The sequence below is a fragment of the Salvia hispanica genome, chromosome 5 (assembly GCF_023119035.1).
Source record: "Salvia hispanica cultivar TCC Black 2014 chromosome 5, UniMelb_Shisp_WGS_1.0, whole genome shotgun sequence".
Taxonomy (NCBI): domain Eukaryota; kingdom Viridiplantae; phylum Streptophyta; class Magnoliopsida; order Lamiales; family Lamiaceae; genus Salvia; species Salvia hispanica.
This window is the reverse complement of record NC_062969.1, coordinates 40076447-40094788: the sequence shown is the minus strand read 5'-3', so window position 1 is coordinate 40094788 and position 18342 is coordinate 40076447. Positions and strand designations below refer to the sequence as shown.

General features: G+C 34.7%; 2 protein-coding genes across 3 annotated transcripts; both read right to left on the bottom strand.

The window, feature by feature from the left end:
• Positions 1 to 111: 111 nt before the first annotated feature.
• On the bottom strand, positions 112 to 5275 carry LOC125187151 (DNA (cytosine-5)-methyltransferase CMT3-like). Its single transcript, XM_048083683.1, has 19 exons — positions 4967 to 5275; positions 4371 to 4454; positions 4180 to 4287; positions 3986 to 4105; positions 3810 to 3909; positions 3489 to 3670; positions 3327 to 3392; positions 3001 to 3246; positions 2501 to 2559; positions 2336 to 2402; positions 1925 to 2254; positions 1758 to 1826; positions 1574 to 1660; positions 1399 to 1486; positions 1112 to 1230; positions 925 to 1029; positions 804 to 847; positions 650 to 719; positions 112 to 556 (listed from the first exon to the last, which is right to left on the bottom strand). Exons 1-19 carry the CDS (start codon positions 5165 to 5167, stop codon positions 287 to 289), a joined length of 2415 nt encoding a protein of 804 aa, XP_047939640.1. The 5' UTR covers positions 5168 to 5275; the 3' UTR covers positions 112 to 286.
• A 6350-nt stretch (positions 5276 to 11625) lies between these two features.
• Positions 11626 to 15883, bottom strand: LOC125189078 (E3 ubiquitin-protein ligase SINAT2-like). 2 transcript variants are annotated; one of them, XM_048086267.1, is made up of 5 exons: positions 15590 to 15883; positions 14104 to 14172; positions 13240 to 13480; positions 12304 to 12687; positions 11626 to 12212 (listed from the first exon to the last, which is right to left on the bottom strand). In XM_048086267.1, the coding sequence occupies exons 3-5, from the start codon at positions 13447 to 13449 to the stop codon at positions 11889 to 11891; spliced, it is 918 nt and encodes a 305-aa protein (XP_047942224.1). In that variant the 5' UTR covers positions 13450 to 13480; positions 14104 to 14172; positions 15590 to 15883; the 3' UTR covers positions 11626 to 11888. The 2 variants fall into 2 exon arrangements, with proteins under 2 accessions (XP_047942224.1, XP_047942226.1); XM_048086269.1 differs by lacking the exon at positions 14104 to 14172.
• Between the last annotated feature and the right edge of the window lie 2459 nt (positions 15884 to 18342).

Genomic DNA, 18342 nt, shown 5'->3' with positions numbered 1-18342 from the left:
AAATCCTAACGAAATGAAAGTTTGTGGTTTTAAAAACAAATCTCACAGTTCATGGGAAAAAATGGAATTCGGGAAAAAATTTTGATTTAAAAAGCCACAGACCCTTATGAATAATAGTATTGAATGTTTTGCTATTTTTAGTATTGAATATTATTTCCAAATAAAATTGTTGTACATTGAAGTAAATAATAAGAATCCTTATAATACAAATTATGTTCTGACTGAATTCATAGTACAACAGGTTAATCAATCACTTTTACCAGCTTTGAATGATGGAAAAAATGAATCATATCATGTCAATAGCCGGTGAAGCTACATCACTCATCATGGGATAATCTTCAGGTAAGCTCATCACTGCTTCATTTTGAGACAACCCCCTCAACGCGAGAGCCAACGAGAACCCCAATGCTCGCGCCACTGGCACAGCCACCGCGTTCCCCACTTGTATGTATCTCTCCTTTATAGGGCCGAGAAGTTTGTAGTAATCGGGAAAGCCTTGCAGTCGTGCGTTCTCACGGATCGAGAGAACTCTGTCTTGGTCAGGATGCAAGATTGCCTAGAAAGAGTTTCTTCTTTTTAGTTAATACTAACTCACAGCAACTACTGGTGAAATTGTAACAGAAAGAAAATGGAAAATTGGAAATGCTACCTGATTATGAGGCTCTGCTCGAGTGACAACGGTAGGAACTGTTTCGTCCCACCACAAACGCCCAAACGGCCTGCAAGAGTCAAAAGGTGAGCATACGAATACATTATGTTGAACTTATGTTTGGCCAGGTGTAAATCAAACTCAGGTAACGTACTTGCTCGAGCTTCCATTGACGAAAGTCATAGCGTAATCAGGGACCTGGAGATTTAAGAGGTCAATTAGCATACTGCATAAAATGAGACAAACAGATGAGGAATTTGGAAGGCAGATTGTACCAAAGGCTTCCCAGAAGAAACTTTTTGTCTCTCCACATTAGGGTCCCATTCGACTTTGTTGTCCGGACGAACTCTCACTCCTGGCAGATCTCTGAAGTTTGCACCCTGCACAAAGATAACAGTTCAAAACTGACAATTTTATGTAATTCCTTAGTTATCTGTGAAGGTCCTGAGTTGAAGGCTCTACCTTCTTTTTAGGTATTTGGCAAACGCGCTCGTAGTCATCCTGATTTAGACAGAGAGGTCGATGATCACACAACAAATGTTCAATCACCTCAGATTTGGCATTCAAGTAACCAGGCATTTCTGCATTACAAATGCAAGAGTTTACAAGACAATAATCAGTGATTAGTGGCTACAGATCTCACCAAGAACAGAATACATTTGGGCTAAAAAGTCGAAAATGGTAAGAGAAAAGTGTCCATAGACGCAATTTGCCAGCCTTCAACAGTAAACTAAAAGCTATGAGCTTACCATCTCTTCTTTGCCTGATGAAGCGCTGGAATTCAGTTTGAGGCTCAGACTCGTATGGTATTTCATCACGCTCCTCATCATTCTCAACCTGAAGAAGGAAAATCCAAGCCGTTTAAGCAAAGCATTTATAAGAGATTAAGCATATCATAGGCTGAGACAGCCAAGTTCTACATACACGAGGGAGGTCAGACAAAGCATCGCCAAGAACCAGTGCCTTCTTTAGATCCACTTTGGACCCTTCTTCATATGCAACTGTATTGGGCTGCAGATAGAATATAAATAAAATAAGCCATCCAAGATGAAGAGAGAATAGATATAAAATGGAGACTAAAACTCCCCACATAATTAGCATGCCATACCTCAAACTCAAGAGGAATAACTCCTCGAACAACAACGTTATGGGTTGGCAATGGGTATGAAGGTAATTTCTGCAGCCAGAAACAGAAAGACAAAACCAGAAAAAATAAGCAAAGCTAGCTCAGTGAAGTAGACTTTTTTTTATCAAGATATTAAAGAGTATTATAACCTCTGTGGGAAGTGCACCCCACAAGAACACACGCATGCGGAACTGAGGCAGGCCGTATGCACCGGCTGCCATCATTCCCATTCTCGCTTGATAGCCCATGGACACAAGGCAGCCCATTGCATATCTTCCGAGAAAGCCACCTGCAAACTTCACAAGGTCCACGACATTCTCCATCAACACAAACTTTGGCTTAAGATGGGACACAATGTCCATGAACACCACAAGTTGTTTGTTCTTCGGATCTTCGAGTGGTGCATTCTTGTTCCTAAACCTATTGAAGCCACTTATGCCTTGACAAGGTGGACCCCCACATATGACGTCAACAGTTCCCTACATTTTGCATACACAATGCTCATTTGCAATTAAGTTCAATCTAATTTTTTCATTGGTACTTAACTGCAAAACACTTACAGGAAGTGGTAATATTCTACGCTTGTAGCCTTTTAGCACAAATTCTTTCAGCTTTTCTGGGCAGGAACTGTCGAGACAAGACTTGATATAAACACATGAAAAATGCAAAAAAAAAAAGTTCTAATAATAGGTGAATCAAAATTAACAAGGATCATCTTTTTATACCTCAGACCGTCCAAGGGCTCCCACGTATCATGGTCAGGGCCATAACCCTTCCAACGTATCTGATAAGCAGAAAATTGGAAAATAAAAAAGTATTAGAGCTAAAACACAAACCTAAGAAAACCTAAGATGTTAAGACCGGTGAATATAGGGTTCTTGGTAGGTGGAACCCAAATACAGTTTGGTATCAGTCAACAAGGACAACTATAACTGTCGATCTTACTCGCATTACTAGGTACAGGGACTTACCAATTTATACATTTGAAATAGTTCACAAAATACTTCAAACTAATGAATGAAGACATGTTAAAATTAGTACATTAGTAATAATTCATTTCAACATCTTGAGGGTAACCTTCTATTCATATACAACACAAAAATGAATTAATGCATACGGAGTGTAACTAATTAACCATTTCATGAAATGTAAAGAAAACATTATATTTGTATAGGAAAATATAAAGTTCTTAGAGCAACATGACTTATATGATTACTCAGTTTACCTTGAAATGTAGCTCAGGGGAATTTTTTTCATTTGGGTCTCCATAACAAACTGCCAAGATCTCTTCAACTTCATATACTTCAGAGTCATCCTCATCGTCATTTTCCTCTTCCTCGACATCATCTTCAACTTCTTCCTTGACATGCTCACTAGACGTGCCTTTGTTTTCTGAAGACAAATAGGATACACAAAGCTTCTCCCACTCCACGAGAAGGCACAAAAAGTCATCTGCCTTTTCATTTCTCACCTATTATAACAAGATGAGTAAAAGTAAAAGATCAATGTTGACACATCATAGAATTCACTAATACGCTTACTGATAATTACCTGCGTTTCAGGATGGTTCAGTTTCAGGCTTTCACAGGCATACGGGTTCAGATCAACAGCCCATTTCTGTTCATTGAAATATAACAAGTCAATCCATGATATCTGGAGCATTTTTTTACTTAAAACACACTTGTCCATAAAAGTGAACAAGACCAAACTTACCGTGACAAGTTTAACACCACAACTATTAGCACCGAGGCAAAGCCCAGTCGACATTCCACCACATCCAGAGTACATATCCAAAAGGGTTCTCTCACCACCTTGCCCTTCAAACTCAGAAAATACACTTGTAACAGCATCACTAGAGATAGTAGAACCAGATTCGTTGCTGTTAGTAGTACTCTCTGCAAAAAAAAGAATGCATTCAGAGAAAGAAAATGGAAATGCACAACCTATCTAATCATCTCATAATATAAATCCTCAGCCACAGACCATCACCAAACAAAATATATGTTTGTAACATATCAAAAAAGATAAACACACCTGATGGTAAGCTTACAAAAGAAGTGTACGGAAGTAAGTACATTTTGTCATAGTAATAGTCACATGTTGACATAAGTGTTTCCTTTACCTCATCTTCAACCTAAAACCATGCAAGAGAAAATCAGGCCCTACATCACGTTGAGAAAATAGCACAGCTTTAATGGATTCACACATACCTTCAATGGTAAAAGCACGATTCTAAGTTTCTTTACAAGGCAATCAAGTGGATTATCATCCTTCACTTCCGAAAAGAATACTTGCCGATTATCAATAAGGTGAGTGCAGGTTTTAATAACCTGCCAAAGAAAACAGGAACTATCTCATAACTATTAACTGACACTTTGACAGTACTTATTTCACAACATCTCACCGTGTCATCTGCTCTATAATACCACTGAGCTGAAAAATTTTGTGTCCCGTCAACAGCTTGGAACAGCTCTACAATCTTGCATATGTAATCTTGCTTCCCTTCCTCAGCCTAAACAACCAAATTTTCTCATTAGTCAGTTTAAAATCATAATGTGGGCTAAACAGACAAAAGGAACAAGATTAAGATTTCACCTTAACATGAGCCTCATCATCCAAGTAATAAACCTGTCCATCGACCTCCGCTTGAAGAAAATGGCATTTTGCTTGGACGATTTCCTATTATTATCAATGAAGCCCAATAGTAGTATCAATACAGCTTACACTGATGTGAGGGTTACCAACATCTCTAGGGCGAGAAATCCATGACACATACTAGTTCTTGAGAATAAAAATAGCAGAAACTGCTTTACGACTCAAACACCAAGTACAAATTTGGATAACCATCCGCAAGCAAAATAACATACTGAATTATTAAAAGAAATTTTAATACTAATATTTGAATCAGTAAATACTTAAGTTTAATAACAATAAATAAGTTGAGCTCATTAAGTTGAGCTCATCTTGTACTTGTTTGGAATTAAAAATGTTATCTTTTCGCGTTTTTTGTATAATTATTATTCGAAACAAAGTAACTGCAATTATACTCTGCCAATTCCAAATCCAGCAAACTCCTAAACCATGAACAAGCAAAATCCGTATATTCTCAAAATGTGATACGAACAAATATGCACAGTCATAAATCTATAAACATAACCTAGCTCAATTAGCAACACACAGAAGCAATGTACCGTTGACTGATTTTTCTGGTAGCGATGCGGCCACCGTTTCCGAGCTTCCTCGTCGGCGACCGGTTCGCCTAAAAATCGGGCCGTGGCTTCCTCCTCAGCCGGACTGATCGGTTTCTCATCCGCCGCCGCAGTTGATTCGGCAGCAGCTCGTTTCTTCGCCGGATCCTTCTTCGCCGATTCGGACTTCCTCTTGATCGCCATCGCTGGGAGCTAAACGTAATGCAGCTTCTGTGGATCTGTGTGTATAGATTAAATTGGCGGTGTGTGTGAATTGTGTGCAGAAATTCGGCGGAGGGGGGAAGATATAGGAAGATGAAAAATTGGGGGTTTTTCAATTTTGAAAGATTTGAACATTTTGAAGACAGGGAAAAGGCGGGAGGATGGAATTATGAATTTTGGGCCGTGAAAGTGAAATTGAATTGAGTGATTTCATTGTGTTTGCAATAGACATAAAGCCCATAACTATATTGAAAAATTACTATTTAAATCACATTTTTCGTACATTTATTAATTATCCTATATAATTAAAATTTTGATAAAAAAATTTGTGACTTTCAACATTTTTGTCGTTATATCTTCAACGATGAATTAATAATCTGCTAAAATCAACCATCATAATATAGAATAAACAATGCTAAATTTATCAAGATTTTAACCAAAAATGTACACAAATAGTAAATAAATAAAATTTACATAAAAATATTATCTGAAAAAAATATAAATAATTTAATTACTAATTAGTGTTAATGGAATGTGTGGTCCATATTATTAGTAACAGAGAAGGGGAAAAAAGTAAGAAAGAACTTGTAATCATCAAAAAGGATGGAACCAATGTTTTAAAAATCGGACCGGCCGGCGAACCGGCGAAGCTACTGGTTCATGGTTCAACCGGTCCGACCGGTTTAACTACTGGTCGAACCGTTATACTATTATAAATATATTAAATTAAATATATAATGCACAAAACATATAATAAATAATAAAATATAATTCATAACTAAACCATATAAATAATTAGTTATAGATATAATGTAAATAAAAAAATAGTATTCAAATATTAAAATTGAATAATTTTTTATTAGTAAATATAATTAAATACATAAATTATTAATTAGTGTAGATGAAAATATATACTATATGTATAAAAGTAGATAAAGTTCATGTTATTTCAAAAATGTGTATATGATGAAGTAATATTATAAAATTATTTAAAAAGAATATTAGGTAGTTTAAATAAAATACATTAAAAAATAATATTTAATAAATAATGAACTATAACTAATAAGTAATATGCAAAAAAATATGAATGATAACTTGATAACTAACGATAAAATTTAGTTATTAGTAAGTATGATCAGAAGTTAAGATATAATAATTATAATTTAATATATACTATAATTACAAATTATTTATAGAGTATATAATTAAGATAATTATTTTATTAGTATGGGTAATTGGGTGTATAAAATTTAATGTATGTGTATAATCAATGTTCATTATATTCCATCAAGGCCTTGTGGTGGAGTGGAGGAGGTGCTGATATTTGGAGGAGAGGTCATGGGTTCGACTCTATGCAAGAACAAATTTTGAAAAGATATTTTGAAATTGAAGAAAACCGGTTCCCGGTCCGACAGGTTCGGCCGGCCGGTTTCACTGGTTTAAAGCGGGTGAACTTGATGGCGGTTTTTATGGCTTAACCGGACCCGATTGCCTGCCGGTTCGCGGTTGGACCGATCGAACCGGCCAGTCCGATCCGGTTTTTAAAACATGGGATGGAACTAATAACATACTCCCTCCGTCCCACATAATTTGTCTCACTTCACTTTTACCATTTTTGGTAGTGGACCCCATATTCCACTAACTCATTACTACTCACATTTTATTATAAAACTAATACTTTAAAAGTAGGACCCACATCCCACCAAGTTTTTCAACTCACTTTCCATTAGATTTCTTAAAACCCGTGTCCGGTCAAAGTGGGACGAATTATCCGGGATGGATGGAGTACTTTTTTCCCTTAACTTTCCAATACAATGTAAAATTAATTAGGGGAAAATAACATTTTCCTCTTTAAAAATACTCCCTTCGTCCCATGTTACTTGCACTATTCTTTTTGGCTTATCACAAACTCATTGCATTATTTATAGTTAAAGTTAGAATTAATGCATTTAATTAATATGTTAGATTAAGTTAAGAGCTTCTTTATTAAGTGATGTCTCATTACGCTTAAAATTCTAATTTAATTACACTACAAAATCAATCCCAAATTTACGGTCTAAAATGAAAACTGCGAGTAACATGGAACGGCGGGAGTATCAATTTTTAATGAACCAATAAAATACTTAATTTTCCTCTTAAATCTCTAATTAGATTTCAATATGCTGTGTTTATACGGGGAATGGAACCCCTGCTGTGGTGGAAACACAGCAGGGGATGCTGTGGTGCAAAAACGGCAGCGTTCCATATAATTGCTTCATTCCCTTTCTTTTCTTCTAAGCTTTTATTAGTTGAACAATAATTTTGGTTAACAATTGTTTATTGCACCACTTCCGTCTACAGTCTACACTCTACACATTCCACAAAGATGATTTTTCACTTTGTTGAATAGTGAACTTAGTTATAGTATAATATAATAATGTTTGTTGACTATTACTTATTCAGTAATAAAACTTATTTTAACTAATAGTTATTATTATAAATTAATGAATATTTTGTTATTTAAAAATTATAGTTAGAGCTTATATGAGGAACATTGTTATAAATTAATATTATATTTCAATTCTAATTTATTTTGACTACATATTCATTGTGGTCCGTAAATAGAAGTCTCATTTCTTTTTTACGAGGGTTTTAAGAAATATTAAGAAAAGTGGATGAGAGAAAGTTAGTATTGTAATATGAGTCATATTTGTATATATTAGTTTTATATGATACGTGAGTTAAACGAGTTGGTGGAATACGGGGCCTTTTGCCGTTTATAGAAATAATTAACCGGGACTCCTATTCGTGGGCGGACCAAAATGACAAAACGAGACTACTATTCGCCGACAGAGGAAGTATCAAATTTGAAAACACTTTTTCGTAAGTAACTATACAAATTAGTTTGACACAACATGATAAATCGATAACGACCAAAACATGAGATTACCCGATTACAAAGTTGAAGTTTGTTATAACATGAAAAACCGATTTAAATCTAAATAATAGTAGTAATATTAATTATAACATTTTTAATTTAATAATTATAATTATAGAATAACCCAAACCCGATTTAAATCTAAATAATAGTAGTAATATTAAGTATAATATTTTTAATTTAATAATTATAATTATAGAATAACCAAACCCAACCCGAATTCATTGGATTTTTCTGCGTCGACCCGATATGAACCCCAAATCCAGTAAAGCTTGAGCCAAATTCATTACATTTATACGAATTTGTGTCGAATTATCGTGTCATGTTAATAATTGTCAATAATATTAGTTGTTAAATGTGTAAAATTTAAATGAGCATGCAAGTGAATATAAGATTGTGAAATGTTAATAAGTAAAATAAATAATTCATAACTTTTAATGATAGTTTAATGGTAATGAATCGCTGTTTAAATAAAATCATGGTTAAACTTGAATCATTTAAAATGTGGATTACTAATTTATTGGATTAGTTGGTTTAGTTAATGCAGCTTGTGTTAAAGTAATTTAAAAAGATTAAAGTATGAAGAAAAATTGAGACAAAAAGTCGCCGTTTTATTTGTAGAATGTAGAGTAACCAAATCATTATTTAAATAGGAGATGAAGTATTGAATGAAACGCTGTCGTTTTTCCACCACAGCTTCCCCTGCTGTGTTTTCACCACAGCAGGGGATCCAACCCCGTTTATATGACCCTTCTTCTTTTCATTATCTATACGTTATTGTTGGGGGTAAAGTATTTCAAGTAATTTATCATCCTTTGTTTTGCAATGAATTTAAGGAATTTGGGGGCAGAGTTTGGACTAAGGACAAAAAACAAACAAAAAAAAAACGTAAAAGAAGAGGGCTGAAATGGAAAATCTCCCCTCAATCATGGTGGGATACGAATTATGCACGTTTTAAAAAATCAAATACTCCCAAAAAAAATATGAATTTATAATACACTCCATTATGTTTCCCCTTTCTTCTCATTTAATGCAGTAAAATTGTTCAATTTGTAATTTGGCTTTGTACATGGACCATCTACATCATCATCACCATCCATCACAAGCTGTAATGTACGTGAACCACTAATAAGAGATTAACTTAGTAAAATTGTGATGCCATTTAGTATTATTTAATTAGTCATTAAAATGTAAATTCTTATTTTTCACAGATAGTGCCTTTGGATATATCTTATTTCCATGGAAGAATAATACTATTGATTCGAAATATTAAAAAGTAGTAGTAGTGAAATAATTAGCTTCATAAGAAATTTACTCCTAATTATGCCTAGTATTATTTGTTACCTAATTCTAATTAAAATTTTGGCCAATAGTTACCAATAGTCTTTTAAAACCAATAATACTAGAGTTGGGTCGGTTTTTTCATTAATACACTCTTATGTGTGGGATCAATCTCCGGTGGAGAATTGTTTTTGATACCTTGTTCTGTTTATTGGTGATTGCAATCATATGATATTGATGTATTTTTTTAATCACAAATCAAAAATCAAATGTTTTTTCAACATTCTTTAACTTTTACACTATTCGATACTCAATTTCAAACAAAAATCAATATCCTTAGGTTGCTATATGAAAGATTATTTGGGGAAAAAACAGATCTATCCATCAAACTTCTTGTTCCTACACTGCTGAACAGAATTAGGTAGCATAATGTAAGAACCGGATTATACTCAAAATGACTTGAGCTCTCCTAATAGTAAAGTCGAATCGGAATATACTCAAGATGACTTGAGCTCTCCTAATTAGGATTAAATTAATTAATTTGGGTTCAAGACCTCTTGACGTAGAATTATGTGATGTAGTTCCTGCAGTGTGTTAGAATGACTTGAAGTTCGCACAATAACTTGAAATTCGCACAGTGTTTGCAAATCGAGCTAAGAAGTTATATCAACATACCATAGATATAGGGCTAAACCCTAATAATTGAATTATTTATGTGTATTTAATTCGTACTGCATCTGTGAAACAATGACTTGAAATTTGCACGATCTTGAAATTTGCACGATCTTGAAATTCGTAAAAATGAAACGTTATTTAAAATGCAAATAACTATGTCTTCACGTGCTGATTTCCAAATGTTTCATTTTAAGTGGGATGAAGGGAGTATTTATTTAATACACCATACATCTCTTTCTTAATCTCCGCATCGAAAAGAAATAACTATAATACCGTGACACATTTCTTTTCCCACGTGTTTTGAGAAAATCATACTCCATCCGTCCATGAAAATTTGTCACATATATCCCTTTTCGTCCGTCCCTAAAAATTTGTCACATTTCACTTTTACCATTTTTGGTAATGGACCCCACATTCCACATTCTCACTCACATTTTATTTTACTAATATATAAAAGTAGGACCCACATGTCACCAACTTTTTCGACTCATTTTCTATCACATTTCTTAAAACCCGTGTCAGGTCAAATGGTGACGAATTTTGGGGGACAGAGGGGGTAATAAATAGTACTAGTAAAAATAAAGAGAAAATAAATTAAGAAAGAGAAAAATATAGCGGAGTGTCTCGTCTATATTATTTTTCCAAAATATGTGCAACATAGAAATGTTTATATAGCTAGTGTCGTTGTTGTAATGCTCATGCTTTTATGCCTATTAATAAACACTCATATTGATCCGTGTTTTATGTTGAGTCTCAAGGTATGGAGAGCATTTTGGGATTTTCCATCCATCCAAATATTAAATACAGCGGAGTATGATATTTTCGTAAACTCTCCATTCAAGTAGTACTAAATATGATATTTTTCTCATTTTTTATATACTTGAATGAGATTATAAATAAATTTATCCAAAATAAATAAAATAAATAATTTCCACCTCCTTTTCATGCAAAAGTAATTTTTTTTTATTCCTTCTGTATGAATAAACAAGACATAGAGTATCGTTTTGATAAAAATCGAATACTTGCACTTAATTAATTTTAATCTGTAAAATGAATTATCTTAGACATTACTATTAGCTTGTTCATCTTATTTTAATTTTTCATATAAACAATAATTTGTTTTCATCTTATGTGCACAAAAAACTACTCCGTTCATTCCTCATTGATGAAGGTCTCACTTCACTTTTATTTCTTTTTTATAATTGAACTCACATTCTACTTAACTTATTTCTTTATATTCCGCTAAACTTTTTTAACCCACATTTCTTTAAATTTATTAAAACATGCAATGATTAAAATGAATGAAGATTTCACATTTAACATTTTCATTATTAGAGTTAAGGAGTTCATAAAATTTTTGCCTTATCCATTATTCAAACCAATATCTTACGGCTGATCAAATTCAATTATATTATTCTCGAAATAATAATTAACAATAATTTTACAGAAACTTTTGCTTTTTTAATATTTAGACACGGTCTTTTTGTGTGTTTTTTCAGTAGGGAGAATAACAAAAGGATATTTAATTACTATCATTTACTATATCAAATTAGGTAATATCTATAAATGTAGAAACAAGTCGAAGACTTCAAACTGATATGCAAAAGTTATCCACCAAGGTTTTACAACAGATTTTTGGTGGTTAATTTGATCCATTGAGATTAAACAAGTTTAAAGGATTAGCTCACATCATTCTGAGTTTCATGTACAGATTAAATAAGTAAAGCCCTTCACCAATCATGAGAAGTCCTCTTCCTTTGCCTCCTTGTATTCGACGGCGCGCCTCGGCCCCGGTTGAAGCCGAGCACCACCACTCGGCCGATGATCTCCCTACGCTTCTTCCTTCCATATCCGCCCCGCCACCTTCAGCTTCAGCTCCTGCCTGCTGCCACCGGAGAAAAACAGCGCCATGCTTCGTTGGATAATCAGCCCGTCCATGCTATCCCGAACTTTCGTGTGGCTGTCACGAATGCTCCTCGGGACCCCTTGCCACGTCATCTTTCTCCCGTTTCCTCCGACTTCCAGGCTGTAGCTGAACTTGCGAGCGTCGTGGTCGTCGCCCATGAAACGGATGAACGCCATGTACACGGGCGCCATCCCGAGATTGAAGGCCTCGAAGTGCAAGCAGAACTGGTAGCCGTAGCAGTTGAAAACCTGCACGGTAATTCAAATCGTGGGAAGGTTATTCGGGTTTACCATTCCATCGACATGAATCGTGGGAGACGAAGAGAGAGCGAGCGCTTACGGTCAGCATCCAGGTGGCATTTTCGACGTCCTGGGGGTTGGATTTCACGTATCTGTGGTTGAAAGTGCACCCGTCGTGCATATCAACGTTGTGGTCTCGCTTGAGATGGTCTACGAGGAAAGGGATGCTGCCGCTGATGGGGCAGTCTGCGCCAGCGTACGGGCACTTGTAGGGACGAAACCGGCAATTCTGTTCGTGCCTCGACCTGCCGTGATAGGGGAAAATGTCCTGACACCCGAGGATCTGGTACTTGCACGGCAGTTCAAGTGACTCCGCTACTCGTTCCAACGCTAAGCATCTTATGTTCCCAAGTTCGTGACGACAAATTGGGCAACACCGCACCTTCGACTGGCACTTCGAGCATAGAGTATGGCCATTTGGACACTGCAATGGTAGGAAACATGAATTTTGACTATATCTCATCTGCGTGTCAAGTTCATACTGTTTTCACGACACCAAATAAAAAATACGACTTAGAACGACCTTTCTCCATACCTTCCTAGCATTCATCTTAAACCGACTGAACCTTCCGCCAGAATCATGAACCTATCATCTAACTAACAAAATTCTTCAAACCACAGCCCCCGAATTTAATCAATCCATCAAAATCAATCCAAGTAAATAGTGGTTTAGTTTGGAATTTGGATTACTTTTATCAATCGTTCGATCACTCAAAGTAAATGCCTCTTGAGTGACTAATAATTCCACCTTTTGTCATTACATGCTACAGTTATAAGCAACTAAACACCAATAGTTTTATCTAAACAATCTCTACAGTCAAAATTCAATTACTATCAGCCAAGATTGAATTGAGACTTCTGTATCAGAGCACTACCCGTTTCTGGCAGTAACGTTAGTATATTTTAGTCATTTCATTTGCACGATACAGAAGTTTTGAATAAGACAAGATATGTATAGTGAGGAAGGAGTAATTACCTGGTGAATTGGGGGGTACATTACATTCGTACAAACAGGGCATTCAAGAAGCTCGTGTACTGCTGTATTTGATGTCATGCCACGTTTCGGACCATTAAAAGACGAGATCTTCCGATGAGGAGATGCTCTATATTCGATAATCTCTGGAGCAACATCGTTATCTGAACTGTGGCCCTCATAAATGCCTTCATAGGTGCCGCTCGGAATCATGATGTTTCCGAAAATGCTGTTTACTGGATACCTGTGAATACAACAATACAGGGAGTTAATAAGCAAGAACTTCGTATGAAGCTTAACAGACAGACTGAGTTGGACTGAAAAGACTCATATACAGTCGACAGATTCCCATTAGGTGGCACTTTTCTACATCTTACTATATACATTTTCTGAATTCGATGCGGCCATTAATACTTTGATGTTTGTGCTAGGAGTATTAGGACTTATTAATAATACGTTAACATTTCACTGGCAAAAGGATGAACTCAAAATTAAAAAAATGGAATGACTCGAAATACAAGCCACTCAGAGAATAGAAGTCTCTATTGTATTTGATATGAATGAATCTCGTTATAGGAAGTCTAGCAAGCTGTTTAAATGCCGGTATTTTGACTTGGACATTTCACCATGCAATATAACTATTTTCATCTTATGCCGACAACGTGATAGAGCTAGCAAGAGAGTACGATGGATTAGCTAAAGAGGTAGTATATATTTGGTCCAAGTATTATCTTTGGAACGAGTTATGCCATATGAAAATCTTACAAGCATTAATCAGAATTATATTACATACTAACAATTATTAGCTTTGGGACTATTATTCCAAGTTTTCTCATATGAAGTATCAAACCCCTAAAAAAGACATACTTCGAAGCTTTACTATTTCAATGCCCGAAAAGGCATCACAATTTGATCCGTTGATTCAGTTATTCTGAGCTGCACCAGACATGAAAAGTGCTCGATTAGAAAGTTGCAGGTAAATATCAGTGAAGAGGCATGCTGCTTTTCAACCAGAAATGCGTATTTCAAACTAAATACATACGAAAAATTATTTTCCACCTGAATGAGAAAGAAAGAAGAAGCTATAATCTGGAAGAACAGACAGTGGTACCTAACTTCCTATATAATCTAAAGGGCGGAAAAGCACGTATTACTTTTGTCTTGGTATATATCAGCATTTGAGTGGGCATTCACTTAGTCTACTTATGTGTTTATATATACACAACTGTTAAATTGTAACCTTGCTATCACGAACACTGCTACATAATCCATGAATAGAACAGAGAACATTTATAAGAAGATGATGAATTCAAAACTTTCGAACAAATGAACAAAATCAATGTAACATTTCAGAAAATGTAAGCAAGTGCAATAGCAGATGGCTAGAAGAAATCCAATGTATGGAATTATCTGCTCGTATAAACTGGTCAGTTGTGACTCATGTGACGTTGACACAAGCAATTTTCAAGAGATCTGGGTTTTAACTAAAACTGCCCTTACCGAATCTTATTCCTCAGACAGACTTATGTTCTTCAATAACACACGAGTAATCCGAAACCACCTTCCATGCCTAGAGTTAGATTAATACTTTTCTGATTGTAAAGCGAGATAGACTCCTTATCATTTCTTATGAAGGGAAGATCCTTACCTGCTATCACTATGCATTAACAGAAGATACGTTCTTCATGAAAGGAGGACCGACAGAGACGAGATAAATGCTATAAACTACACTAAACTAAACAGGAGGAACTGGTTTCTGGTGAAGAAATGAACCAACAAAACATTGCCTTTTTACATCAATAAGGTAAACCAAAAGGCCCATTTTCAGGTAAAAATCTTCATCAAAGATTTACAGAAGAGCAACAATTAAGTCACATCAAACGGAATCTTTCCAAATATTAACTAAATTCAAACAAAAATAGCACCAGAAAAGGATTTTTGAATGATTCCACACATACATATAGTGATGCCCAGCTCAAGCCATTTTTTTCCCAACCCCTTTCCAAAATTAAATCAAAAAATCAAAAGCATTAAACATCAGTATCTTCCATAACCCCAAATTACTAATTTTCACAGCAATTCAAACCTAACATTTCACACAATTACACAGAAATCAACGAGCAAGATAAAACTCAAATCTGATTCAAACCTACCGATCCTCGCAAGCAATTTCATTTCACTCAACACAAAGCAAGCTTCAATTTTTCACACAAAATTCGCTCATCACTCTCTCCAATCGAAGCAACGGAAGCCTCCGGAGCAAGTAAAGATCAGATTCGTTCCGCCCCCTTTCCCAAATCAAATAGAGAAAAAATCGAAAAATCAAGCAGAGGATAGAGAGACGGAGACTAACCCAGAAGAGGAAAAACCCAAGCGAAGATTTTGCAGCAGGAAATGAGTCAAACGCCCAAAATCGCAATCAACCCATGTTGGAGTAATCAATAATTGGGTAGAGAAAATGCGAAATTAGTTCAGCAGAGAGGCGATTTGTGAGTTGAGGTGGAGCTCAATCCTTGAATCCCGTCTTCGCTTCCCTCTGTTTGCGTGTCTAGGTTGGTCTTATTCCACCACACTCGAATAACTTCAATCTGCAGACTTCACTGTGTGTTTATGTGTGTGTGTGTGAATTTGATTGTGTGGATTTGATTGTCATCCTCTGCTTTTGATGGAGTATTTTTCAATCTTTACTTAATAAATTTCTTATTAAAGATCATATGTATAAATTTTAATATCCCTTTTTTCGCAAGTTAATTGATTCATTTTTAAATACAAGATTTAAGAAAATTAAATAATTAAATTGGACAAAGAATATAGTAGAATGAAAAAAATTGGCAAAAATGAAAAAACTTTGTCATTTACTAGCAAACGATGCACGTTTTAATACAACATTGATAAAGCAATCGGAAATAAAGTGTCTACTTTTTTGAACTATTCCATAATGGAGAAATATGACTATTGAGTGTATTGTTTTTCGAATCTGATCGACAAAAAACAGTTACGCACTATTGTATAGTATTAACTAAATGTACTAATTTTTTTATAACTAGTATAACAACACGAAAATCAAAATATGAAGTAAAATAACTCAGTATGCATATTAGGTTGTCATTGTGGCTTACGTCTTCTCACAATGTCCGACGACTCATTGAACTGGCCGTTGTTGATGCTCTTATTTTTAAAATTTATCAATCTATGAATACGTACATTGTTAATGATACATCTTGGTGTTTTATCTTGTTGGTTTGGACCACTAATTATTACTAGTAGATTGCTAACTCATTTGTAAGTCAACCACAAATTTATTAGGTCCAAAAGGATTGTACATATTTCTTACTCTTAAATATATAAAAAGTGACTTGGGCTCAATAATTTGAGAATCAATTCCTCTTCTCCCATGTATTTTATTTCTCAAATTCTTCAACAAAATGCAACCTCTCTATCAACCACCAATTTGTCCCCTGTGTTATTAAATTGATTATATATTAACCAAAACTTAAATAATATTTATATGTTCCTCAAGAAGAATTACGAAGTCTAAATTAGTCTCAAATAATATTATACTCATTACAAATACCGTTAAATATTATCCTCACAAAGCAATCACACAATTTTGGATTTTTGGTTAAACTAAAATTTGTTGAAGGGAACTTTAATGGGTACAGATAAGCAACCTTGTAATTAATTTATCCTATTGATTAAATTTGTAACTTTTTTGGGGCTGTGTTTGGTGACAAGTGTTTGCATCTCACACAAAAATTAAAACGTTTGATTGCCAATCGTTTTGGAAAATTTGAAAAGTTTGGAGGTTGAAAATGGAAGAGAATACTTTAATGAAAGGGACAACGAATATTTATTTAATCATAACATAGAATAACGATAACTTATTTTAAATTTGTAGGCTGAAAAGATCAAGATCATATATATATATATATATATACAGTATTTTTCAAAGACAAGTTTTATAAGGGGACATGTAATGATGGCTAAAATTGTAATTTCACGAATCAAACTTCCCAAAATTTCAAAACTACGTCGTTTGAACTAGTCTTCTTTTTATTTCAAAAAATTCCGCATATAAGACTAGTGATCGTAGCATTTGTTACCAACCCGAGTTAGGTCATTCAAAAATGAGAAATGAACACGAGACATCATGCTTTCAAGATTAACATCTTCTATCATCATTAATTGATACTAAAGGATAATTAAGCTCTTCGAACGAACGAGAGGAGACATGAATCATCTATTATATCCGTAGAATTAATATTGCATTACTCGTCTCAAAAAATTAGAGATCCTAAAACCCAAAAACAACATCTCGAACCAGAGATATTGAGAGTATGGCATCAAGAATTCTTCCAAGTGATTAGCAAAAAAGAACACAGATCTCAAATACTTATGTCAAAGAATAAAAACCTCATTCAATAATAATCAAGCCTTGCAAACCACAATAATCAACATTAGTAAATGAAAGAAAAGAATTGTCAATTTCTAAGAGATTACATTCTGCCAACCCAAATTTTTTTTGAGTGAAACTAAACTTGGAGTGAAGAAAATGGAATTGGTATAGTAAAAAGAATTCGAATCCCATAAAATCAACATGCCACCATCTCTATAAACTTTGACAGGCTTACGTAATTTGTAGACGTCTTCACCTTTCATAAGTACATAGTATAAACTATGATAAGGCTCTTTCTTTATGAGTAGTACCTTGCTCCAACATTTCTCCGGTTGTTCATAGTCTTTCAACAACCAGATGACATTATCACATTCTACAGAATCAAGAAAACACAGACGATCCCCCAAAGTATACAATTTCTGTGCGATTCTACTATGTTTAGTACTAGTAGCAGGCGCAGAGAATGTGCTAAAACGTTCTGTTTCAAGATCAAAGCAACAAACATAAGGAATCTCCCAACTAACTAACCAATGGAGATTGCCACTACAAAGTGCACCAATGGAGTGATAGAGGCAATCAAACAAAGGGGCAACGACTTCAGCGGGTCTCCACGAAGACCCCGTTTCAAGAGTGTATACATGAAATCCGTATTTAGTGTTATGATAGACAATCTTATATTTTCCGCTTACTCTGCTCACTCCAAATCCAAA